The 21,824-nt window shown below is 38.0% G+C and overlaps 1 protein-coding gene across 1 annotated transcript; it reads left to right on the top strand.

Moving 5' to 3' along the window:
- Positions 1-1,141: 1,141 nt before the first annotated feature.
- On the top strand, positions 1,142-9,251 carry ankrd49 (ankyrin repeat domain 49). Its single transcript, XM_063884150.1, has 3 exons — positions 1,142-1,263; positions 4,441-4,665; positions 8,601-9,251. The coding sequence occupies exons 2-3, from the start codon at positions 4,447-4,449 to the stop codon at positions 9,075-9,077; spliced, it is 696 nt and encodes a 231-aa protein (XP_063740220.1). The 5' UTR covers positions 1,142-1,263; positions 4,441-4,446; the 3' UTR covers positions 9,078-9,251.
- Positions 9,252-21,824: the final 12,573 nt, after the last annotated feature.

The raw sequence follows: 21,824 nt of genomic DNA, 5'->3' as shown, positions 1-21,824 counted from the left end.
CAAACATTTACAACATTTAACTTAAAATGTGTTACCGATGGTCAGAGTCTGTCCTGCTGGAAGAAAGCTGACTATGCAAACAACCCTCTGTATCCCTAAACATCCAGTGATAGAGAAAAAGCCAAATAAAATGTATTATTATTATTATTATTAACTGAGAAGGACATCTGCTAGTTTTTTGTTCCTTTAGCTGCAGGAATAGCCAAGATATAATGTTATTTTCTTCCCCAGTGCCTGCATTCAAAATAATGGAATGATGAATGATATGTTGTAAGAGACGAAAATAAACACCTTTCTGTTATGTTGATATATTTGTCTGCATTATAATAATTTATGTGTCCCCCTACCTTATTAGCAGCAAAATTAGCCTTCAAAATGCTTATGTAGTACAAGAAAGGGTGCTGAGAATATGTTTTGGGTCCTTCCATACCACCATACACATAGAGCTGAAGATCCCAAACAAATTTAAAAACAGTTTTTGCCTTTTACAAAATGGACCTTGAAATGTTGAGATGTAATATAAAATAAATTAAATGTAATGTAATATTATACAATATACATTATTGACCCAATGGGAAATTTGTTTTGGACCCACATGCTCTGCAAATGACTTATGACATGTTGTTTACCAAATAGCTGCCAGCAGCAGTAATAAAAAAACAAACAGCATATAAATTAAGCAAACAGAGATAAGAGGCAATAGAAACATTGCTCATCATAACAAGAATCTGCCTTCCAAAAGAAAAACTGAAAAATGACGTGAAATATGATCACCACTTAAATCAGAGTTTAGTTATACCCGGAGTAAAATTCAACAGCGACCCTGCGGCATTTAAAGTAACTAAAATTGGCTACACGTTTACCATCTATGATATGAACATATCATCTTATTCTGAAATAGGTCAATCTGCATAATGAGTACTTTTACTTGTGGTAGGTCTACTTGAAGCATATCTTGATTCCAATACATTTACTTTTACTTTGGTCACATTTTGACTGCAGGACTTTTACTTGTAACAGAGTATTACTACACACTGGTACTTCTACTTAAGTAAAATATTTGAGTACTTTTTCCACCTCTGCTAATCCCATCAAGAATAAATCAGTTTTTGAGAGCAGTGTTGAATTGTTCGCGACATGACTGCACCGATGGAGGTATAATCACTCCGACCTGTGAGAGGCAGCACCGTGCCACTATGCCTCCAGTCTGCCGGAATTGCAGAAGTAGAAGAAGAAGAGGTTCGTTTTGAACCCGAAAAGAAGGTGAGTTCAAATCATATCAGATTGTGTTCAGTAAATACTTGTTCCCTCTCCGGTGTGTACAACATGTTGCTGTTTTGACAAGAGGAAAGTTGCTAGACCCCATGTAACAGTTTTACGTAAGCTAATGATAACGTTAAAGGAGATGTAAGCTGCAGCTGTCTGGTAACTTTGAGCACCACAACACTTGAATGGTTGTTGTGTGTGTTTAAGCAAATTCCGTTAAAGGAGGATTAAATGAATGCAACGCTGAGTCTCTGTTGATACATGTCCTGCTCATGGCTTCAGCACATTTTAACGCTATGTGTAACTCGTTTAAATGAGTGCGACGTTCCCAGAATGATACTTCATAATCAGGGTTGGGAGGGTTACTTAAAAATATGTATTCCGTTACAATTACTAATTACCTGTAGTCAGTAACCTAATCTAAGTATCACAATATTAAAGTAACGTAACTTGATTACTTTCTGTTACTTTTAGACTACCTCAATACCAAATATGCGAATAAATGAATTGAATTGGCCTAATATAATGTTCTATGTTCGTTTAATTGTTTGTCCAGCTATTCCTTCCTTTGTTACGATTATCTTTTGTCAGATTAATAGTGGGAATGATATGCATATAAAGTAAATGTAGCCTACTTTGTTCAGTATGCTAGTCACACTTGACACTCAAACTTCAATTAAACTGCCATAAACTTATTCCAGTCTGGGGCTAGTGTTGTTACCACACACCATTCCGGTCACAAGCATCACCACTTACGGTCCCAAAATATGTTTCAGTAGCTAGTATCGTAAGTAGTAGTAGACAAGTTAGCTAATGTTAGCTAACTAACGTTAACTTTAGCTACCTGGATTTCTGTGTAGCTAACCTTAACGGTTAGTTTTACCTGTAAGTGTTTCTTCAAATTTTATGTCGACTCCTTGGGAAAACGACAGTACATTTACAGCTGGAAAGCACAGCTTGCAATGCACTGTAATATTGTTTCCCCCTTCTCCTTTGAAAACAAAATTATCGCGAAATTTCCAACCAGTAAATGCATTCTTACGACCTGCCATGATGACCAGAGTGGTGTTGTGAGACTCGTGAATGTACGCGCATGCGCATCGTCATATATAATTTTTTTATTTATTAATATATTTTACCATTGTAATCCTGCTACTAATCCCTATTTTTCAAAATGTATCAGTAATCTGATTAAATCTTTTTTTCTGTAACTAGGAATACGGCTACCTTTTTTTTGTATCCTAATTACGTAACGCCTTTACAAGTATTCCGTTACTCCCCAAGCCTGTTCATAATTCAGTTTTGCCTAAAGGCAGTGGTATAGAGTCTATACTATATACAGACAAGTGTTTACAGAGATCACTTCTACGAAGGACAATGGCCTAACATCAATGTGATTCCTATTGTGATTCTCTAACAACACTGATCTATCCTTATGTCCAAAATAATGCTGGGTCTGTTCTCTTTTAAAGGTCTCCTATTATGCTTTATTTGGACAATATATTGTTGGGCAATATCTATTCAAAACTTCTCTGTGAAGTGTTTTGCTCGAAATACCAAACAGATCACCCATTGTAGCATGCCTCATCCCCCTCTATTTCAGCCCTGTTCCTGAAGTGCTGATTCTGTGACTGTCACTTTAAATTTGAGCTGAGCTGAAGCTGGCCACGCCCCTTATGCAGCATCATGCAGCGCTCTCCTCTGTGAAAGTTTTCTACAGGGAGAAGATACTTAGCTAAACGCTGCCGTGATTAAACGCCATATTATGTTCAAAACCACATCAATCATTATTTCTGAAACACTTCTCAGTGTTTACCACTAGAACAGAGACATTTATATGTATTATGTATGCAACAACTCTTACGTCCCTCCTGCAGACATCCTGCTGAACACACAGACACACAGAGGTACTGCGGAGGGGATTCAGCTCGCCGACTGTATGTTGCGGACGATAGGGGGATGTGTCACGTTGGCAGGAAGTTGCCAGGATTTCAATGTAAAGCCAGCCCACATTTCGGTTATGATGTCTTAACCAAAGCAAATCTCGATCAGCTCGTTTGTACCCCCGTTTGTATTCTAGGGTTGTATTTTCTGGCACTTTGTGAGTCCCCTTAAGCATCGGGGACACATATTTATGTATAACATACATCAAAAAGTGCATTTTGCATAATAGGGGACCTTTAACGCTATGTGTAACTGTGGCAAGCGACACAGCAGGGTTAGTTTAAGTTAAAGCTACACTAAGGTTGCTTAACTACTGTACCTACATTACCATAATAGTCTGGTTATTGTTTCGGTTTTAAAGTGGTGAGATTCAGTCACTATTTGTGGTGCGGTACAGACAGGCAGAGGTGGAAGAAGTACTCAGGTCTTGTACTTGAGTCAAAGTAGATGTACCAGAGAGTAGGAATACTCTGTTACAAGTAAAAGTCATGCATTCACAATGTTACTCAAGTAAAACAAAGTATAAGCAGCAAAACATACTCATTATGCAGATATCCCATTTAAAAATAATAATATGTTTTGATTATTATTAATATTATTCATGCATGATGTGTTTATGAAATGGTAAAGTTAATTACTTTGTACGCTGCAGGGTGGCTTGTGAATTTACTCCAGGTGTAAATTAAGTCTTATTTAAGTGTTGATTTTATGTTACTTCATTAACCCAAATCTGCATAGTAACTAAAGATATTAAATAAATGTAGTGGAATAAAAGTATACTATTAACCTCTCAATAGTAGTGTGCTTAAATTACGTAACAAACTATTGAAATACACAAGTAAAGCAACAGTTAAAGTTGTTCTTTAGTACAGTACTTGAGTAAATGCACACGTTGCTTTACACCACTGTTTTTAGGTTGCATCTTCAACAGACTTTAACTCCAGATCCAACGGCGGGTCTCCCTCAGTTTCACCGATTTCTGCATCAGAGCTCTCGCTTTAAACAGTTATTTTATCGACAATTATGTTTTGTTTCAAATATTTTCCAAATGATGTGACCTAATTGCTCTAAATCAATGCAGCATTGGTACTCTGGTCAAGAAGGACACAATATTTCTCTAAATAATTAACTTTTTCCTTCTGCAATTCTATTGTTAATTTCTTCTTAGTTCGTTGTTCACTCAGTATATATCACTTATTTCTAATGTCTTGGTTGCTCTGATAAAAACAGCAAGTGATGGAGTTTCCTGAAGATTTCAATCAACTTGAGCTTCTGAATACACATGGAGACCTGATCCCCCGAGGAGCCAGCAGCCTGTGGACCGAAAGCAAGGATGAGGAGGACGAGGTGGATGAAGACGAGACCGACCAAAGCGAGGAGTGGTATCTTGAGAAAGAGGAAACTCTCAAACACCTCCCAAAGGTTCTGATTCTGTGGGCTGCAGAAAACAATCGCGTAAGTCATGTTTTATCTTGGCTTGACTCTAAGAACTCAGACTTCACCTGTTGTGACTCTCACTAGTGCTAAATATGGGTTAAACTGGGCATGAGATGAATGTTACAGGATCAACCCTTGCTTCTCATTCTCGTGTGCCTGTGTAAAACTTTTAGTATTTTATTTCTTAATTGTTCAGATTCACTTGCTTTACTATTACTCCTTCGTGACTTATACAAAGAATTCACATTTTAGAGGGCTCACATCCTCAAAAACCCTAGTTTAACCCACATAAGCAGTCTAAGTTCTTTAGACTTCTAGTTTTTTTATTTCTGTAAATTGGATTCTCTTTTAAGTGATATCATTTGAATGCAAAGTTAAGGGTGAATGTTAATGTAAGTATTGATATGCTAAATATGACAATATTAGACAAACTAAAAAGTAATGAAGCGATGCCCTTTTTAACAGAAATAAACTTAAACTTGAGTCTTTAGCAGAGGCAAACAATTGCCCGGTGGTAATGCTAGTTCTTTTTAAAAACATTCACTCATAGATGGGACATTGTTAAGGGACTGTTCATTTGTGAAAGTTAAATGTGCATAACTTCCCTTTGGCTGCATTTATCAAAAATATCTTCCTTTTCAAGCGGAAGGAAATTTGCAAACCCATGAAAACAGAGAGTGGTCTCCATCACGACTGATGCTGTTTAAACTCAATATATTCTGACTGTGCGAAACACTGAGCTGCTGTGTTAGGAAAGAAGTGACTGGAGCTGAATTTAATTGTGAAAGATTAATTCTGGAGTCAGGGAGATCAAACACACAGGAATACAGTAAGTAATTATAGCAATTAAGCTCCGCACCTTTTAGTGCCATAGCAGTTTTCCGTGAAAATGCCAGGTAAACTCAAAAGGTCACATAGAAATTATTTCAGTTAGAAAATTATGACTTGGAAGATAACACATCAATGTTTTCAGCCTGCAGCAGAGCCTCCTGCTCAGGGCTATAACATTATTTCCACTTTCTCTTGCCACAGTTAAAATAAGAAGAAATACTAGATTTCTAAATCAAGAGAAATGATTCTGTTGTTTCACTGTGTTAGTCCTCTGTAAAGGGGAAACATGTTACTACTACTGCCTTACATTTTCACAAGAGAATAAAGGGGAAAATGTATTGTTATCCATCCCACTCTTCCACCACCAAATGTGTGGAACCAGAAGAATTGTTTTTGGGATAAACTTCTATTTTTCATGTTGAGTATCATTTGGCTCTTATTTGTGCAGCAATGTAAGCTAAAATGATCACTTAATAAAACAGTGAGTTGAACAACAGTAAAAAAAAAAAAAACAATGATCGTTTAAATGCCAAACATGTGATGGTTGCAGCTTGGTCCTTGTGTTAACATCATGATTAAATGCTGTAGAAAAATAGTCTAAATAAAATAGAAGCCCTACTACCATTATGCTTCCCCTAAGCAGTGGAATTTCCTGCAGAAGAATTTTTACAAAAATTAGTTTCACTGTGCCCCTGTCCTACAATAGAAGAAACTATGGTATAAGAACACGATACAAAGTAAGAACAACATGGAAAAGGAAGGAATAGCTGGACAAACAATTAAACAATGAACATAGAACATTATATTAGGCTAATTCAATTAAGACAGAGAAAGTGGCAAAAGTTCTGATATTGTCTCAGTTTATACTCACGTATTCTCATAAAGCCTGAAAGAGATGTATCAATACAGGGCATTGTGTGTGAAGCTGCAGTCTGTATTGAACCGCAGCCCTCCTATCTCCCTCGCTCACCCCAACAAGCTTTCTCAGAACTGTTCTGAGCAAGGATACGCCGCATGTCATTATTTAATACACTGTTGTTTTTGTGCCTGCTTTTTAATATTGTCACTTTATTATGTTAATGAAAAGCAATTGGAGTCTAATTAATGTGTTTGTGTGGGACTGGCAGTCTTTAAGTAGGCCTTTCACGGTCAAGTATTTATTTTTAGTGTATTATTTAAATCATTTTGCTAAAGATGCAGATTTCTGCAAAAATAAAACATTTATCAGTGTTTTCTCAGAACTCAAAAGCAAACTCTTTCTTTTTTCTTATTTACCTTTGGGGATTTCACTTAATATTTACACAATGAGATTTTTGATAAGCATCATCTGAAGGTGTAATGTGGATGCAGTGACTGGGTGGGTTATGTTATGGTATATAATAGATCAGCTGGAAGAGTCTGGAGGTCCGAGAAGGACATTTGTTTGGGGTAATCAGCCTTTAAAACCAGCCAGAGACACTTTGCAATATGTCTCCAATACCCTAGCTAGATAGAATAATATACAACAGCTGGAAGCACAGAATGGATTATGATTTTGATTGTAAAATGATTGTTGTAGGAAGATCCAGCTGGTAAAAAGTAATTAAAATAAATGGTCTTGACTGCAGCTATGAGCTGGGTTTAGATTTGTCTGGTTCAACTTCCCATTTGTATTTTGTAAGAAAATTTGTGGAATGTATGATCACATTGAAGTTGTTGATTTAGCTTTAAAAATCCTCTCTCAGCTGGTGTTTGGATGCCAGTTTTTAAAGGCATCTTCTTTTAATTTCGCTTCCCAAGATATACAAAAAATAATTTAAAAAGCTGTTAATAGTTATTGCACTCGCTGACCAAATTGCATCAGCTACAGTGTTTGTTGTTTTGTTTTTATCTTAAAGATGAATATATTTATTATTGTATTCTAACAAAAGCATATGTTTATGCACAGCAAGTTCTGGTCATCTGTTCTTTTTTACATTAAGAGTGTGCACATTTTGTAAACATCTAAAGAAATAAATGCAGAAATAAGACTGAAGAATTGAGAAAGTCCCCTCAAAGGAAATGCAAGCGAAGAGAGAGTGGTCAAAATTGAGGTAACACATTTAAAGAACCCCGAAACCTCTCAAGGTCCATGAGAAACAATAAGCACCCTGCGGATATTTAAAGAAAGCTTCACTTTGGGGGGGACGAAATATGCCCCAACCTCGTATACTCACAATTCATTATGTTCATAATAGCTCTGTTGCCATGTTACTATTCTCAACATAATACATCTTACAACTGCATTAGGGTAAAAAAAGAAATTGTCTTAGCCACATTTTCTGTAAAGTAGTCTGTGATGAGCAGTAGAGTTGTCTTGTGTGTTGCATTGATTTAGCCCTGTGCTATGTTTACTGTCAGTCCATGCTTTGGGATAATCTGTGGTAGTGTCACTTTGAATTTAGATAATTATCAGACCCAATTATGTCTTCAAATCACAAATAATGTACAGTATGGGGGGATATTTCCCAAGAAGGTTCTGTAGTTTTAGTTTCTTCTCATTATGTCGATTCAGCCTTTCATAAAAACGTAGAATTTTCTCTCGCTGTGTCCCAGCCATATTACTACATATTTTAGATGATTGAACATCTTTCACCAAAATTGTGAGACAAAACCAAATAAATGGAGTGCAAACCACATGTGACACAGAGATGTTTTAAACAATACTTTCTTTTTACAGCTTTTAAATGATCACCTTGCCGATTTTACTCATAATTATGGGTTTATTAGTTGTGGCTAGTACCACACTCAGCCTGAAAACACTCGATAATGTGTTGTGTGGCTCTGAAGGTAGCTTAGTCAAGTCTGAGAAAATCCTTTCAGCTTGAGCACGGAGGCTACACATGCCTGACCCTGCGTTAGAAAGACATGGGCATATGTGAGATAAGTGAAGGTCTCACAAAATATGTTAATATGTTTTATTTTGGCACAATTAGGATCCAGAGTTTACCAGGGATTAACATTTAGCATGGGCTTTGCTGCATCAATTTGAATGTCTTATAATTAGTCTCTTGTAAGTACCCAGACTTTAAGGGAAAACATCTTTCATCAGACTATTTGTAGCAATTTCTAGTTTCCTAAACCTCTGTTTCTGCATTTTCTAGGTTTCCACCATCCACAGGCTGATAACTGCTGATCCGTTGCTGGTGCACAGCTGCGATGAGGATGGATACACTCCACTGCACCGTGCGGCGTACAGCGGCCATGTTGACGCGGTCTCTGCTTTAATCGCTGCTGGGTCAAAGGTGAACCCTCGCACCAATGACGGCTGGACGCCCCTTCATAGTGCCTGCCGCTGGAGCCGCGTCAAAGTGGCAAGTTTTCTCCTGAAACATGGAGCCGAACTGAATGCCCAGACCAACGGTGGGCTCACTGCGCTACACCTGGCCGCCTCAGACACCACCGCCTTCGGGACAGACTCTCCTCACACGTTGGAGCTCCTGCTCTCTCAGCGACACCTGAGGTCGGAGCTGTGTAGCGGCAGTGGGGAGACTGCCAGGGAGATAGCCCGACGCACAAGCCCACATCACGTCCTGTTTGAGATGGTAGAAGACTGCGTCAATGGGGCACCCATTTCATGAATTCAAAAAAAACACGGGTGTACTTTTTGTTTATACACGAAACTGGTCCTATTATGAGAAAATATATTGATGTAAACATGCTTGTCCCATGCTTGTGTTCATGTCGATAACCATCGTTGCATGGTCATTCATGCTTTTTGTGAAGCATTGTAATAAATGAATGTGTCTTTTTAATGTTGTCTTACTGTCTTTGTATACTTGACCTAAACAACTAATGCTTACCTGTTCCCCTCCTATATTCTGAACAGACCATGAGTCCAGACCTGCCTCTGTAAGTAGAAATGTAAGGTTGTGTCCAGTGATCGACCAGAACCTATTGTTTGGTACATGCTTAAATGCTGAGTGCAGGTTTTCAGGATTAATTTTCAACAAAGTAGCTTTTTCAATGCCAAAATCAGACATGAGTATGTTAGATTAATTGTTTTAATAGATTGTTTTAATAAAGTTTGTTTTGTTAAGTACAACCTGGAACTTACTGAATGGCACAATTCTTCAGCTATACCTGCTGAATGTTTCTTTGTTTTTGGCCTCTAGTTTGTAGTGTTCTCCTTGATGATTAAAAAGACCTCTTTGAATGTTCAGTCCAATAATGTTCTTGAGTCAGGGGTTGCGCAGCATACGGAGCAACTACACAACTTCTGAAGCACTTAAGCTTTCACACATAATAGCGAAGGTTATTTTATTTTTGTCAAAGAATGTTCACATTGTTGAAAATTACACAAAGGGACTGTATTAAACTAAATGCTCAGAGTGTTTAGATTGAAAACATGTTTTTTGTAGAAATCCTTCCCTGAACTGAGGTTATTAAGAAACAAGCTGCTTCAAATTCTAAAGGAATAGTTCGGAAGTTTTTAGATAAATGTACTGCTGTTGTCCTCGGATAAAAAATACATTTTAAAAAATCGTATATGAATAATATATTGTTGGGTAATTCATTTATTACAAAACACACATTTATATGTTTTGTATACAAACTTCTTGATATGTAAACTAACAACTAAAGTTCTCAAATAAGTGTAGTGATTAGCAGTAGCCTAGAAAGTAACATGTAAGGAAAAGTCTTAGATTAGATTACCTGAAATGTGTTTATAATAACAGTAGTTTATGTTCTTTCTACCACAGACCTTTTATGACCTCAAGAACAAATGACTGTTGGAAATGTTTTTCATTTTAATATATCATAGTTGTGGACTGATGCATTACTGTGACATTAACACAGACTCATGTCCTTCAAATAATATTTTGTTGTCAATGGAGATATGTTGATGATCAATGTTTTATTGCAATTAGAGAGTGCCTAAAGTGTTCTGTTTAGTAAGAGTAACGAGCAGGAAAATCTATTTGTACCTACAAGAAAACTCGCAAGGTGTCTGTACACTTCTTGGCTTGAAACTGATTGTCATCACTCAACCTCCCAACAGAATATTTGTCAGGTTTACATTTGATTGAATTAGAATCAGGTTTGTAGCCAAGGGGTTTTGTTCATGTTTGGTTCTTAACTAATCACCAAACAACTGCAACAGTGATACAATGGGAAAATTGAGAATACAAATTTGAAATGCTAAATATCTGTTTTATCAATGAAGAGTGGTGCTGCAAAACTGTATTTAGTTTGGAGAACATGTGCAATTATGTATAGAAACAATAGTCAGACGCTGGGTGTTAATGTGATGTCTATAGGGCACGATGTGAAACACAAGTAGTTTGGTTCATCAGGCTGCATCACTCAAAGCCTAACAAGAAATGTCTTCTTCTTTTGTTTTTTGCTGCAAGAATTGAGCCTCTGTTAACCGGCAAGTAATACTGATATAGTGCCAGTGTGCAGCAACACCTTAAAAAAACTAAAGGTCGGACTCAGAGATCTGCCCTTGTACAGGTTGTGGTGAAACAGAATAATTAATTTCTCACCTGCATGCATGGAGTCTCTGCCCTGCAGGTGGGCTTCTGCACCCTCATTTCTCTGTGCGAGTTTTGTTGGTGCATTTGTTTCTAATCACGAAAACTAAAACCATTCATTGCTGAAGGTTTCCTGCAAATGACTATTTCCTAGGGAGGGTGGACTGCATGTTCAATTACTTCAGTTTCAGTTAATTCCAGTTGATTTTCTTTTTTATTAAAGAAATTTAAATACCAAACCCTTTTTTCTCTAGTTGAAGATAATCCATTTACGATCCATTGCATTGAATTAGGTTGAATAATTCCATCAAATGAATCAATATTTTAGTTTCTCCTCATTAAAATTTTAGCTGTTCTTTCAAGAAACAAGTTTTCGAAATTGACAATATATTAAGTATAAAATAGTGTTGAATAAAACAGATTCACTCACTTTGTGAAGTGTAATTTAAGTGTTTTTATGTTTCGTACTTTAGTTTCTGAGAGCTATGTTTCCATTCCTTTGGACATTTGAATGAAATTATGCAATAACATTAAATTAGATTACTTTTTTTTTTGTTGAGCAATTTCAACTTTTAATTTGGAGTTTTGATCTCATTTATTGAGCAGTTACCTCCATGTTATTTGATCAGTGTAGCTGCAGAAAGACAGTTTCAAAGATTCACATTTCTTGATGTTTCAGTACCTTGGTGTGATTTGGAGATCCCTCTCCCAGATCCTTTTACAGAAAACCACACACACTCTCTGATCAACATGTGCTACCTTCAAAGGGTTTTCTAACTGTAGGCTCAAGTCATGAAATGTAAAACTCTTGAACCAAAGGGCTGACTGTCCTTGTCTTTGAGTTCATCGTTGCACATTCATCTACATTTTGTAATGCACATCACAAAGCTTTCACTACCTGACTTCTTGTCTTAGAACAAGTTGTACATTTGGACATTACATTTCAAACTTTGACCCGGTATAGACTGTACTGTTGTCTCGAAAAGAACAAGAAGTCATTCAGTGTCCCACAACAACACATGTTTACCTGAGAGTGAGAATGTTTCTCCAGTAGCTTTTAATAATTATGTCAGATGATGTTGATGTAGAGCTACAAACTCCACATATGGCGGTCGGTATGGAGGGATGGGTAAACAAACATCAGATTTGAACACCCGACAGCGCTGTTTGTTACCCTGTTTTAAAAAATCAAAATATACTAGAACATAACCAAGTTGTTTAATGCCTAAACTTATCCAAACCTTTGCTCTAGTGTTGTCACACCATAAAACTGATTTATGCTTTTTAGTAAATTGCTTTTCCAAATATGAAAGGGCCATTCGATTGGAAAGTGCTTCTGTGTGCCATTTTTGAGAGCCTCTTACTACTAGTTGATCCAGTGAAAGCTATTTAAAGGCACGATCACACCTCTATGTCAGATCAACCAACAGCGCTGCAACATAATTATTTTATGAGGCAATGACGAGGTTCATTTATGCAATTTCTCTTTGAAGTGGAAATGGTTGATTAATGGTTTAACATTTAATCAGTGAGGCACCTGGTGAACCTCAGTAAAAACATCCACCCATTACCAGCCATTATTGTTTGTTATCCATAATGTCCACAGAAACTGTTTCCACTGCAGACTTTCACATCCATTTTCTATCCAACAAACTGTAAGACAGTATTCGACTTGATGGTGTAACAGCTTTTAAACTGCAAGAGTTTGTGAAAGACACTGAATTTAAGTCAAAACCGTAACCACATGTATCAAGAACAATTGATAATTTAAGTTAACAAAAAGCTTATGATGCTATTTTCAATCAAAGGAATAACAGGGGCATTAGGAAGAGGATCAATGTCATCACTTAAAGACAACACTAACCAGCACCTCCTTCATTAATAGACATGTCCAACAACAACAGATTTTTCGGCTTTATGGGTAAATAATAGCTTTTCTTTACCTTCCCCCTTATTTTTAGTCATTATGCTAAGCTATGCTAATTGCTTCTACATTAGAGTGGTAGCCTACATCTTCCTACTCAACTCTGCAAGAATGCCAATAAATGTATTTCCTAAGAAGTGTCACACTTTTGTTTTTAACCTGAACTGATTTTACATAATGCATTTGCTTCCCTGACCATAAGATTTGCTTAACTTAATTAATAGTTAATAATTCGGTACCTGCTGCCTGTGTTTTCATTAGAAAGCATCAAGGTGCACCTTTTAAAAAAAACTTTTCTTCACTTTAACTGTCAACAGTTTCACAAGATTCAAACAAGCAACAAGTTATAAAAGTTGTTTTGGGTTATATAATGAGGAAACATCAAATTATTTAAGTTGTCATTTGATAAGGTTATTATTGCACTTACAGTGGAGGAAATGAGTATTTGATCCCCTGCCAATTTAGTTAGTTTACCCACTTCTGTACAGTCTGTAATTTTATGGTAGGTTTATTTTCACAGTGTTAGACAGTATATCAAAAGAAATCCAGAAATGTAGATTAAAAAACGATATAAATTAATGTGCATTTAATTGGAGGAAATAAGTATTTGAACCCCTTGCAAAACATGCCTTAGGTCTTGGTGGAGAAAGCCTTGTTGGACAGCACAGAGGTCAGATGCTTCTTGTAGTTGGTCACCAGGTTTGCTCACATCTCAGGAGGGATTTTGGTCCTCTCCTCTCTGCAGATGCTCTCAAAATCCTTAAGGTTTGGAGGCTGATGCTTGGCAGCTTGAAGCTTCAGCTCCCTCCACAGATTTTCTGTGGGATGGAGGTCCGGAGACTGGCTAGGCCCCTCCATCACCTTAATGGGCTTCTTCTTTAGCCACTCCTTAGTTGCCTTGGCCATATTTTCTGGGTCATTGTCGTGCTGGAAGACCTATCCATGTCCCATTTTCAGTTTCCTGGCTGAGGGAAGGAGGTTATCAGCCAATATTTTACAGTACATGGCCCCCTCCATCATCCCTTCGATGCGGTGAATTGCCCTGTCCCCTTAGCAGAGAAACACCCCCAAAGCATAATGTTTCCACTTCCATGCTTGACGCTGGGGATGGTGTTCTTCGGGTAATAGTCAGCATCTCTCTTCCTCCAAACACGACATGTCGAGTTGAAGCCTAAGATCTTGATTTTGGTCTCATCTGACCACATCACCTTCTCATACGCCTTCTCTAAATCATTTAGAGGTTCTTTGGCAGACTTCAGACGGCCTGTACATGAGCATTGGACCTTTGCGGGCGCTGCAGGATTTTAATCCATTACAGCACAGTGTGTTACCAATAGTTTTCTTGGTGAATTTGGTCCCAGCTAGCTTCAGAACATCAACATGTCCCTCCTGTGTAGTTCTTGGCTGATCCTCACCTTTCTCATGATCATTGATAGCCTACCCCAAGAGGCGAGATCTTAGATGTGGAGCCCCAGATCGAGGGCGATTGATGGTCATTTTGTGCTTCTTCCATTTTCTAATAATCAAACCAGTTGTCTTTCTCTCACCAAGCTGCTTGCTGGTGGTCTTGTCTTCTATTCCAGCCTTGTGCTGGTCTACAATCGTGTCCCTGATGTCCTTAGACATTAGTTCCACCATGATCACAAGACCTGTCTATGGTCTTGCCCTCAGTGGAGAAGTTGTAATCTGATTTACTGACTGTGGACAGGTGTCTTTTATCCAGGTAACAAGTTGACATCAGGAGTACTTTCTTAAAGCGAGAGGACTTATTTAACCGGTCCGTGGGAGCCAGAATTGTTGTTGGTTGCAAGGGGGTCAAATACTTATTTACCCCAATTAAACGCAAATCAATTTATATCTTTTTTTAATGTACATTTCTGGAATTTTATTTTTATATTCTGTCTCTCACTGTTAAAATAAATCTACAATAAAGATGACGGACTGTCAATTTCTTTGTAAGTAGGTAAACTAACTAAATTGGCAGGGGATAATAAAGTCTGTACTGTGAATATAAAATTCACAATAAGATGGACAAAGAGGGACATCCGGGGGATGAGAGACTAGTGGCTGCACTGTGTGTATTTGGCTCTTCCTAGAAAGCAGGTAAATGCTAATATTAAGAGAAGGCTTAATGCTTTGTTGTAATTTAAGCTCTTTTAAAATAAAGCTTCCAAATGTAAAAATGCATTACCTCTTGGACCAGGAGTTTGATCAGTAAAACAAAACAATATAAATGCAGGAAGTTACATATTTTTCTATCTCAATAGTCATTCACTCTAAGTGTGTCTCTCTGTGTTGGGTGCTTTTAGAGCTTCTTCTCTGAAATCACCAGCGAAAAAGCATGAACGACCATTCAAAAACATGGTGAACTTTTCACCATCTGACAAGTTTTTAGATTTCAAACAGATGTAGATCATTATACTCTCTCCCTTTTAGTAAGACAGATTTGAATTCAGTACTTTTATTACATTGGGCAATTGCTACTTTTACCTTCTAGGTTCAAAATGAATTTATAAATAAATAAAGATACATTTCTTTACAATGGAATCAACAATTCATTAACTTGTACATTTTTATATACAGTATGTTTGCACAGTGTTACTAAATTCAGCCTATCTTTGGAGGGATTTAATTTGACATCTGATTTAATTCATGAAATGCCGTCTGCCTTTTCCAAACAGGGAATGGGGACTGAGAGCATCCCTGCGCTTCAGACCCTGTTTACTCAGAAGGCTCACTCCTCCAGAATGTGAGTCACTGAGTTGTGATTCTGTCCTCTAATGTGAAAGCTGCAAACGACTCGGGTCACTTATTGACATGACAGCGGAAAGCAAGGGTATTGAACTATACTTACTTTTAGGACAGAAACTAACGGCTATTTGTGTCAATAATTATTCTATTGATATTTTTTTTGCATTAATACATTTGTTGTATAATCAAGAAAATGTCAGAAAATGTCAATCAATGTTTCACATAGTCCCAAAGTCTTCAAATGTCTTGTTCGTCCCACGGCTCAAAGGTAAACAGTAAAGTTTACTAGGAAGAGTAAAGAAACCAGAAATTATTCAAATTTAGAAAACTGGATTCAAACTTTTGACTTTGTCTTAAAATATGCTATAATAGATTTCTCGATATGTATTTGATTAACCTACAATATTGTTCATTATGCATGTGCACATGTTGATCACATGATCACATTTTATTGATTTTTTCTATTTCACAGTTAATGGGAAATCAGGTAAGCAGAATGTCAGTATGAAATGGGATCAACCTTTAGAAAAATTCAGCTGGTTGAGTGCAATCCCACACGGTACGTAACAGCCTATTACAGTTTTTTTCGATTGCTTAAGCACGATTTTGAAAACAGGGCCCAGTTTTTCAAAACACTACACACAATTAGCACAACCACACACCCAATTAACAGAACACCTCAGATCCTTTACAAATTAAAACACACTTAAAAAACTAAACCATTGTCACCATATAAAACACACACATTTCATATGACTTAATTCTCTTTGAACCAGTTACACACAGCTGTTGCTAACCTAAAACACTTTTAGCAATGCTATTTCAGTCTCCATACACCCAAATCAGTCAACATGTCAACATGGAGATCACAACAAAACGTCCTAGTTTTCATGCTACTACAGTAGTGTGCATAACACTGTAAGCTCAGCAAATATCAGACAAACATAAAATACTGTATCCAGTACAGGTTACAATTACAGTAAAAAATAAATATAGAGTACGGAAAATACTAGACATTATCTCTTCAACTAGCTGGATCCGGCCAGAGAATTCCATCAACATCACAGGCGATATCTTCGTTGGCAAGACAATGTTGGGAGAACTGTTTTGAGTGTCGAATCCATCCTTGCACAGCTGCGGCGCCGATTTGGTCACAGGTCTCCTCCATGGCCTGAATGAGGGGTACCTGAGCCTGGGGCTGGAGATCATAAATCCTCCACCGCCATGCCGAGAAAAAGTCTTCGATTGGGTTTAGAAACGGAGAGTATGGTGGAAGGTATAGTACTGTAATCTGTGGATGGTGTTGAAACCAGTTCTAGACCAGAGCAGAGCGGTGGAATAACACATTGTCCCAGATGACAATGTATTGCATCTGGTGCATTTGGTTTACTGCTGTGACGATGTTGTGCAATCGGTCCAAAAATGTGACCGATTGTACATAAATAAAGATGTTTCATTTCAACCTGATGCCTTTTCAGGATGCCTGCCACTGTTGACTCTTAGTCCAGCCTCCCTCAGCGTCAATCCGTGGTTCACGACATGGTCAACTAGTGTTGCGCGAATTTCATTTGACAAATTTGGTCCTCTGCTTCTTTGAGCACGTTCTCTTCCTGCTTCAGGTCTTCCTCTACCTTCCCCTCCGCATCTACCTCTGGCACGGCCTCCGCCTCTACCTCCTCCTCCTCTGTGGATTCCCCCTCTCCCCCTCACTCTTCTTCTTCTGACTCCTTCCATTTTGGTTGAAGACAGGTGAACCCACCTGCTGCTTTTGAAAGTGCTTAAACCTGATTGGTGTGTCTGCAATTAAGCAATCATGTGTTTGCACACCTGATGGATGTGTTTAACCAGTTGGCTCATAGGAGTGGTAATTTGACAGTCAGTGCTTTGGAATTGCAAGGAAGTGACATCTTGATATACTTCTGTGTCTAAAGTATACAAGTTGTTTAGTGTTTTGCAAATCACTGTGTGTATTGTTTTGCAAAAAGTGTGAGGCTGACATTGTGCTCACAGTGGTGGAAATCCGGGCTGATGTTTTGCTCCTTGAGGGTAAGGTTTTGATAATTGTGTAATACTTTTGATTTGAGTGTTTATGCAATCGAAAAAAACTGCAAAGTTCTTTTTATGGGATCCCTTGTTATAAAATCAGTGCTAAGATTTTGCCCGTAGCAATGCTAACAAGCATCTGTCAATACTGAAGCCATGTTCTCAAAACCTACCAATGTGAATCTTGGCTAAACAGTTAGTCAAACCTCCAAAACAAACATGCAGAACCAAAACACTGCACATTAACAAATGTGTATTTCTCTCCACATTTCTTAATAAGACAATGCATCTATGCTTTTCCAAAGGTTGAAATTTGCACTGAATATCAGGACAGAACACATAACAGCAATTATTTACATATAAACAGGGATAAAAAAAGATGTGTGTGTGTGTGTGTGTGTGTGTGTGTGTGTGTGTGTTTAACATGATCAAGGAATGTAACAATAAGATGATATTTCTTAATTAACTAAGGAAATACATGAGTATAGACGGAGGTGCATAAACACTGTAAATATTTTAGCCTGTCCACATCCACTTAGGGCATTAGGCATGAATCCGAAGCTACCATAATATATTCAGAGCCTGCAGTCAGTCAGTTGAACAAATCCGCTCTTAAGCTCCTGAGACTCTGGACCAAAGATGAGGAACCTTGCTGCAAGGCAGTCCCGGTGGTTCAGAAAATCAATAATGTAAATAAATTCAGCATATTGGGCAAGTTACAAAAACAGGTTCCCTGTCACTGTAGCACACAGAGCACAGCACGCAGGACCTATCGACCATGATTTATAATGTAGATTTAGTCATCACAATGGCAATAACAATTATTGTTGTTTTTCCATTATGAAGTGAAATTGTAAAAAAAAAAATGGATCATCCTGGGGGATCAAACCTGCGATAAACAGTTATTAAATGTGGAGAGAAAAGGATGAAAATGTCTCTTTTAATCAGCTGCCAAGATTCATATCATAAGATAAATCCCACGGTCAGTAAACACATTTAATTAAGAGCAAGAGGGTAAAGTGACTCCAGGCAACATTGAGGGATAAGCTGAGACATTAATGCAATATGCATTAAATGAATGAAATGAAGCTCGTTAGCTTAGTTTAGCATAAATGATTAAACAGGAGGAAACTTTGCTCAGTCGGTCCAAATGGTACCTCACATAACCCCCCTTTTCAACACCAAATTTCCTATGTACTTCTTTGTTTTTAGTATGTATTAAATAAACAGCATATAATGTTTTAATTATTGAGCTAAAAAGTTGGTAGTAAGTAGATTTCATCACTTTTCTGCAGAGCGAGGCCAGCTGTTTGTCTGAATGCTAAGCTAAGCTGACCGGCTGCTTGCTGTGGCTTCATATTTACTGCACAGACCTGAGGGTGATAGTAATCTTTTCATCTTACTCTCGGTGCTATGGTACAGGTGACAGAACTAAAAATAAGTGATTCCTGGGTCTAATTAAGTCAAGATTAACAACTATCATTGTAAACCCACAATTGGAGGGTTTAATCAAGACACGATGAACAGCAGTGTTGTGTGTGAAGTTCGTGGGATGAACAGCAACACCTTTGCTCAGACTACCAGACAGACAATCACTGCACAGTTTCACAACGAGCTACATTATCTTCATATAGCAGTTTCATTACGTTATATCGATCCCGTTTCTTAACCAGCTTGCCTTATCTCAGAATCATGTGTGCTGGAGACAACCCCCCAGACCTGCCAGGTGAGAAGTCAAGGGACTCCCCGGGGTGAAAGGTCCAGCACAATGCCAAACAAAATCCTCACGACCAAAACATATAAGCAGTTGTAGGTTGTTCAGACAATGATATGTTTAAACTTGCTGACATAAACTGGGGAATAACAAAGAATGGTTCCATGGAAAAGTGACTACAGGTCATTTGCATGTTTTAAGGAGTAGCAATTATATTTCAACCAAAGTATAGAAGGTATGGGTGATATTCATATTAATTCATATTAAGCCTCCCTAGGAAGCATGTTTTAAAGGACCTACATGTCTTTCACTACTTCTGACACACTTGAACATTTAAAAAGTAAAGATTATTTTGACTTACGTTATGGATGGATTGTTCAGAAATTAAGTGCACACATCTATGCTGCCAAATCCATGCATCATTATGACTCTGGTGATGACTGGACCTTTTGACTATCCATCTGGTCAAGATCTACTAGATGGATTAACTCAACATCTGAGACAGACATCCATGGTTCCCAGAGGATGAATCCTTAAAACCTGGTCCACTGACTTTTACTCTATAGCGTGACATTTGTATCTGTGAGAGAATTGTATAAATAACTGTGATCATGATGTCAAGCTGACATGTGGAATCACCTCAAAGCACTGCTGTTGCCTGAAGAGTCTGCTTCCACTGAGAGGGAAATTGCCTTAATTCTCTAAATTGCTGTGACTTGAAACCACAGTATATCCACTTTTATTCATGTAACATTTGATTTATTGATGTTCAGTGCATGCAGTAAAATCATCTTTGAAAGTTAGTATGTGTCATAGGCTTTGAAACAAATATGCTAAGATAAAATGTGTTGCCAGCCCTTCAATTTTGTCCATATGAACAGTGGCCCCTGTTGGTGGGGACTGTACTAACCAAATAGGACCACAAAACACAGGACCGAACCAAAGTGGTTCCAGCTGTCCAGCAGTCAGTTCATCGTCCAGTGAGATTGATAACCTGGGATTAGCTCTGGAGCTCTGTGTGTGTGTGTGTGTGTGTGTGTGTGTGTGTGTGTGTGTGTGTGTGTGTGTGTGTGTGTGTGTGTGTGTGTGTGTGTGTGTGTGTGTGTGTGTGTGTGTTTATTTTAATTAAATATCATGGATCATACTTATGTAGCAGAAATGTTTACATATGTGTATAGCTGTTGTTTTTATTTTTCTCTTGTGGAATTTGTATATAGGCACATGGCTTTATTTATTTAGTTTCCCTTTTTAATTGTTTACTTTATTCCCTTTTGTTTTGTTATTATGCTCTTAAGCTCCTGTAACAATTATGCTTCTTGTGTGAGGAATAATTCAAACTTGTATCTTATCCTATATTGCTATATTATAACCTCATCCGACACTGAGCTGGGAGGTCTGGGGATATAGGAAGCAACATGGAGCTGAATAACATTGTGCTGCTTTCTCAGAATGCATATCTAAAGATGATTCACAGTTATCTACATACAGTATACTGTAGCACATCCATTATTTATAAACCTGAACATCTATCACTGTACCAGGAATCAGTATTCTCAGAACTGGTCTTGTTCATGGTTTATGAATCAACACCTCCACTAAGTGGCTTTACAGTGAACTGCATGCGTGATTTAAAAAAAAACACGGTACAGTATCTGGTGGGTTTCTGGCCATTAATAGTAACTTTTCAGTAACAATAATTCTAAACATGCAAGTGATTCATTACAAGAAGACTGGGGTCATTTGGGTTGCAGGGGGCACCCGCAGACCTTCTATGAGTCAGCCATCTTTTATGGTGTGGTCTGCTGAGGCTGCAGCATCTCGGCTGCTGACAGGAAAAGACTTAACAGACTGGTTAAGATAGCCAGCTCTGTCCTGGGGAGCCCTCTGTGGAGGTGGTGGGGGACAGGAGAGCGATGGCAAAGCTGTCATTATTGGACAATTCATCCCACCCCCTCCAGGACACCCAATCCGCACTGAGCAGCTCTTTCAGCGACAGGCTGCATGACCCGCGGTGTCTCGAGGAGAGATGTCGCAGGTCCTTCCCTCCTGCGGCGGTCAGGCTGTACAACCACACCGGCCCCTGGTAGACCCCCCCACATACAAAGACTGGAAGAGCCCTGATGTGCAATAACACGATCTGAAAATATAAAACTGTTCAATATAAATGCAAGTACCCTCCTGCAATGTCACGTTTATTATCATGGTGTGCATGCTGCTAGTTGTTTTTTACATATTGTGTTATTAATAACGTGTACATACTCAGTCATTTATCTCCTCACTTTATCTGTTGTACAGTTCTCTGTTGGGGGACAAGTAATGGATTGCTGATTCGGATTCAAGTCACTACACCATTTCAAACTGTGAATGAATACCTTTTGGGTGAAAAGGGCATTGAAATAAAGAACCACAGCACAAAACG

The sequence above is a fragment of the Eleginops maclovinus genome, chromosome 5, assembly GCF_036324505.1.
Source record: "Eleginops maclovinus isolate JMC-PN-2008 ecotype Puerto Natales chromosome 5, JC_Emac_rtc_rv5, whole genome shotgun sequence".
Taxonomy (NCBI): Eukaryota; Metazoa; Chordata; class Actinopteri; order Perciformes; family Eleginopidae; genus Eleginops; species Eleginops maclovinus.
The sequence above is the reverse complement of the archived record's forward strand: the minus strand, read 5'-3'. Positions and strand labels throughout refer to the sequence as shown.

What these genes read in the sequence shown, in the direction of transcription:
- ankrd49 (XM_063884150.1), top strand. Translation starts at nt 4,447, where the DNA reads ATGGAGTTTCCTGAAGATTTCAATCAACTTGAGCTTCTGAATACACAT. An exon ending in GGGCTGCAGAAAACAATCGC is followed by an intron (nt 4,666 to 8,600) that starts GTAAGTCATGTT and finishes TGCATTTTCTAG; the next exon opens with GTTTCCACCATCCACAGGCT.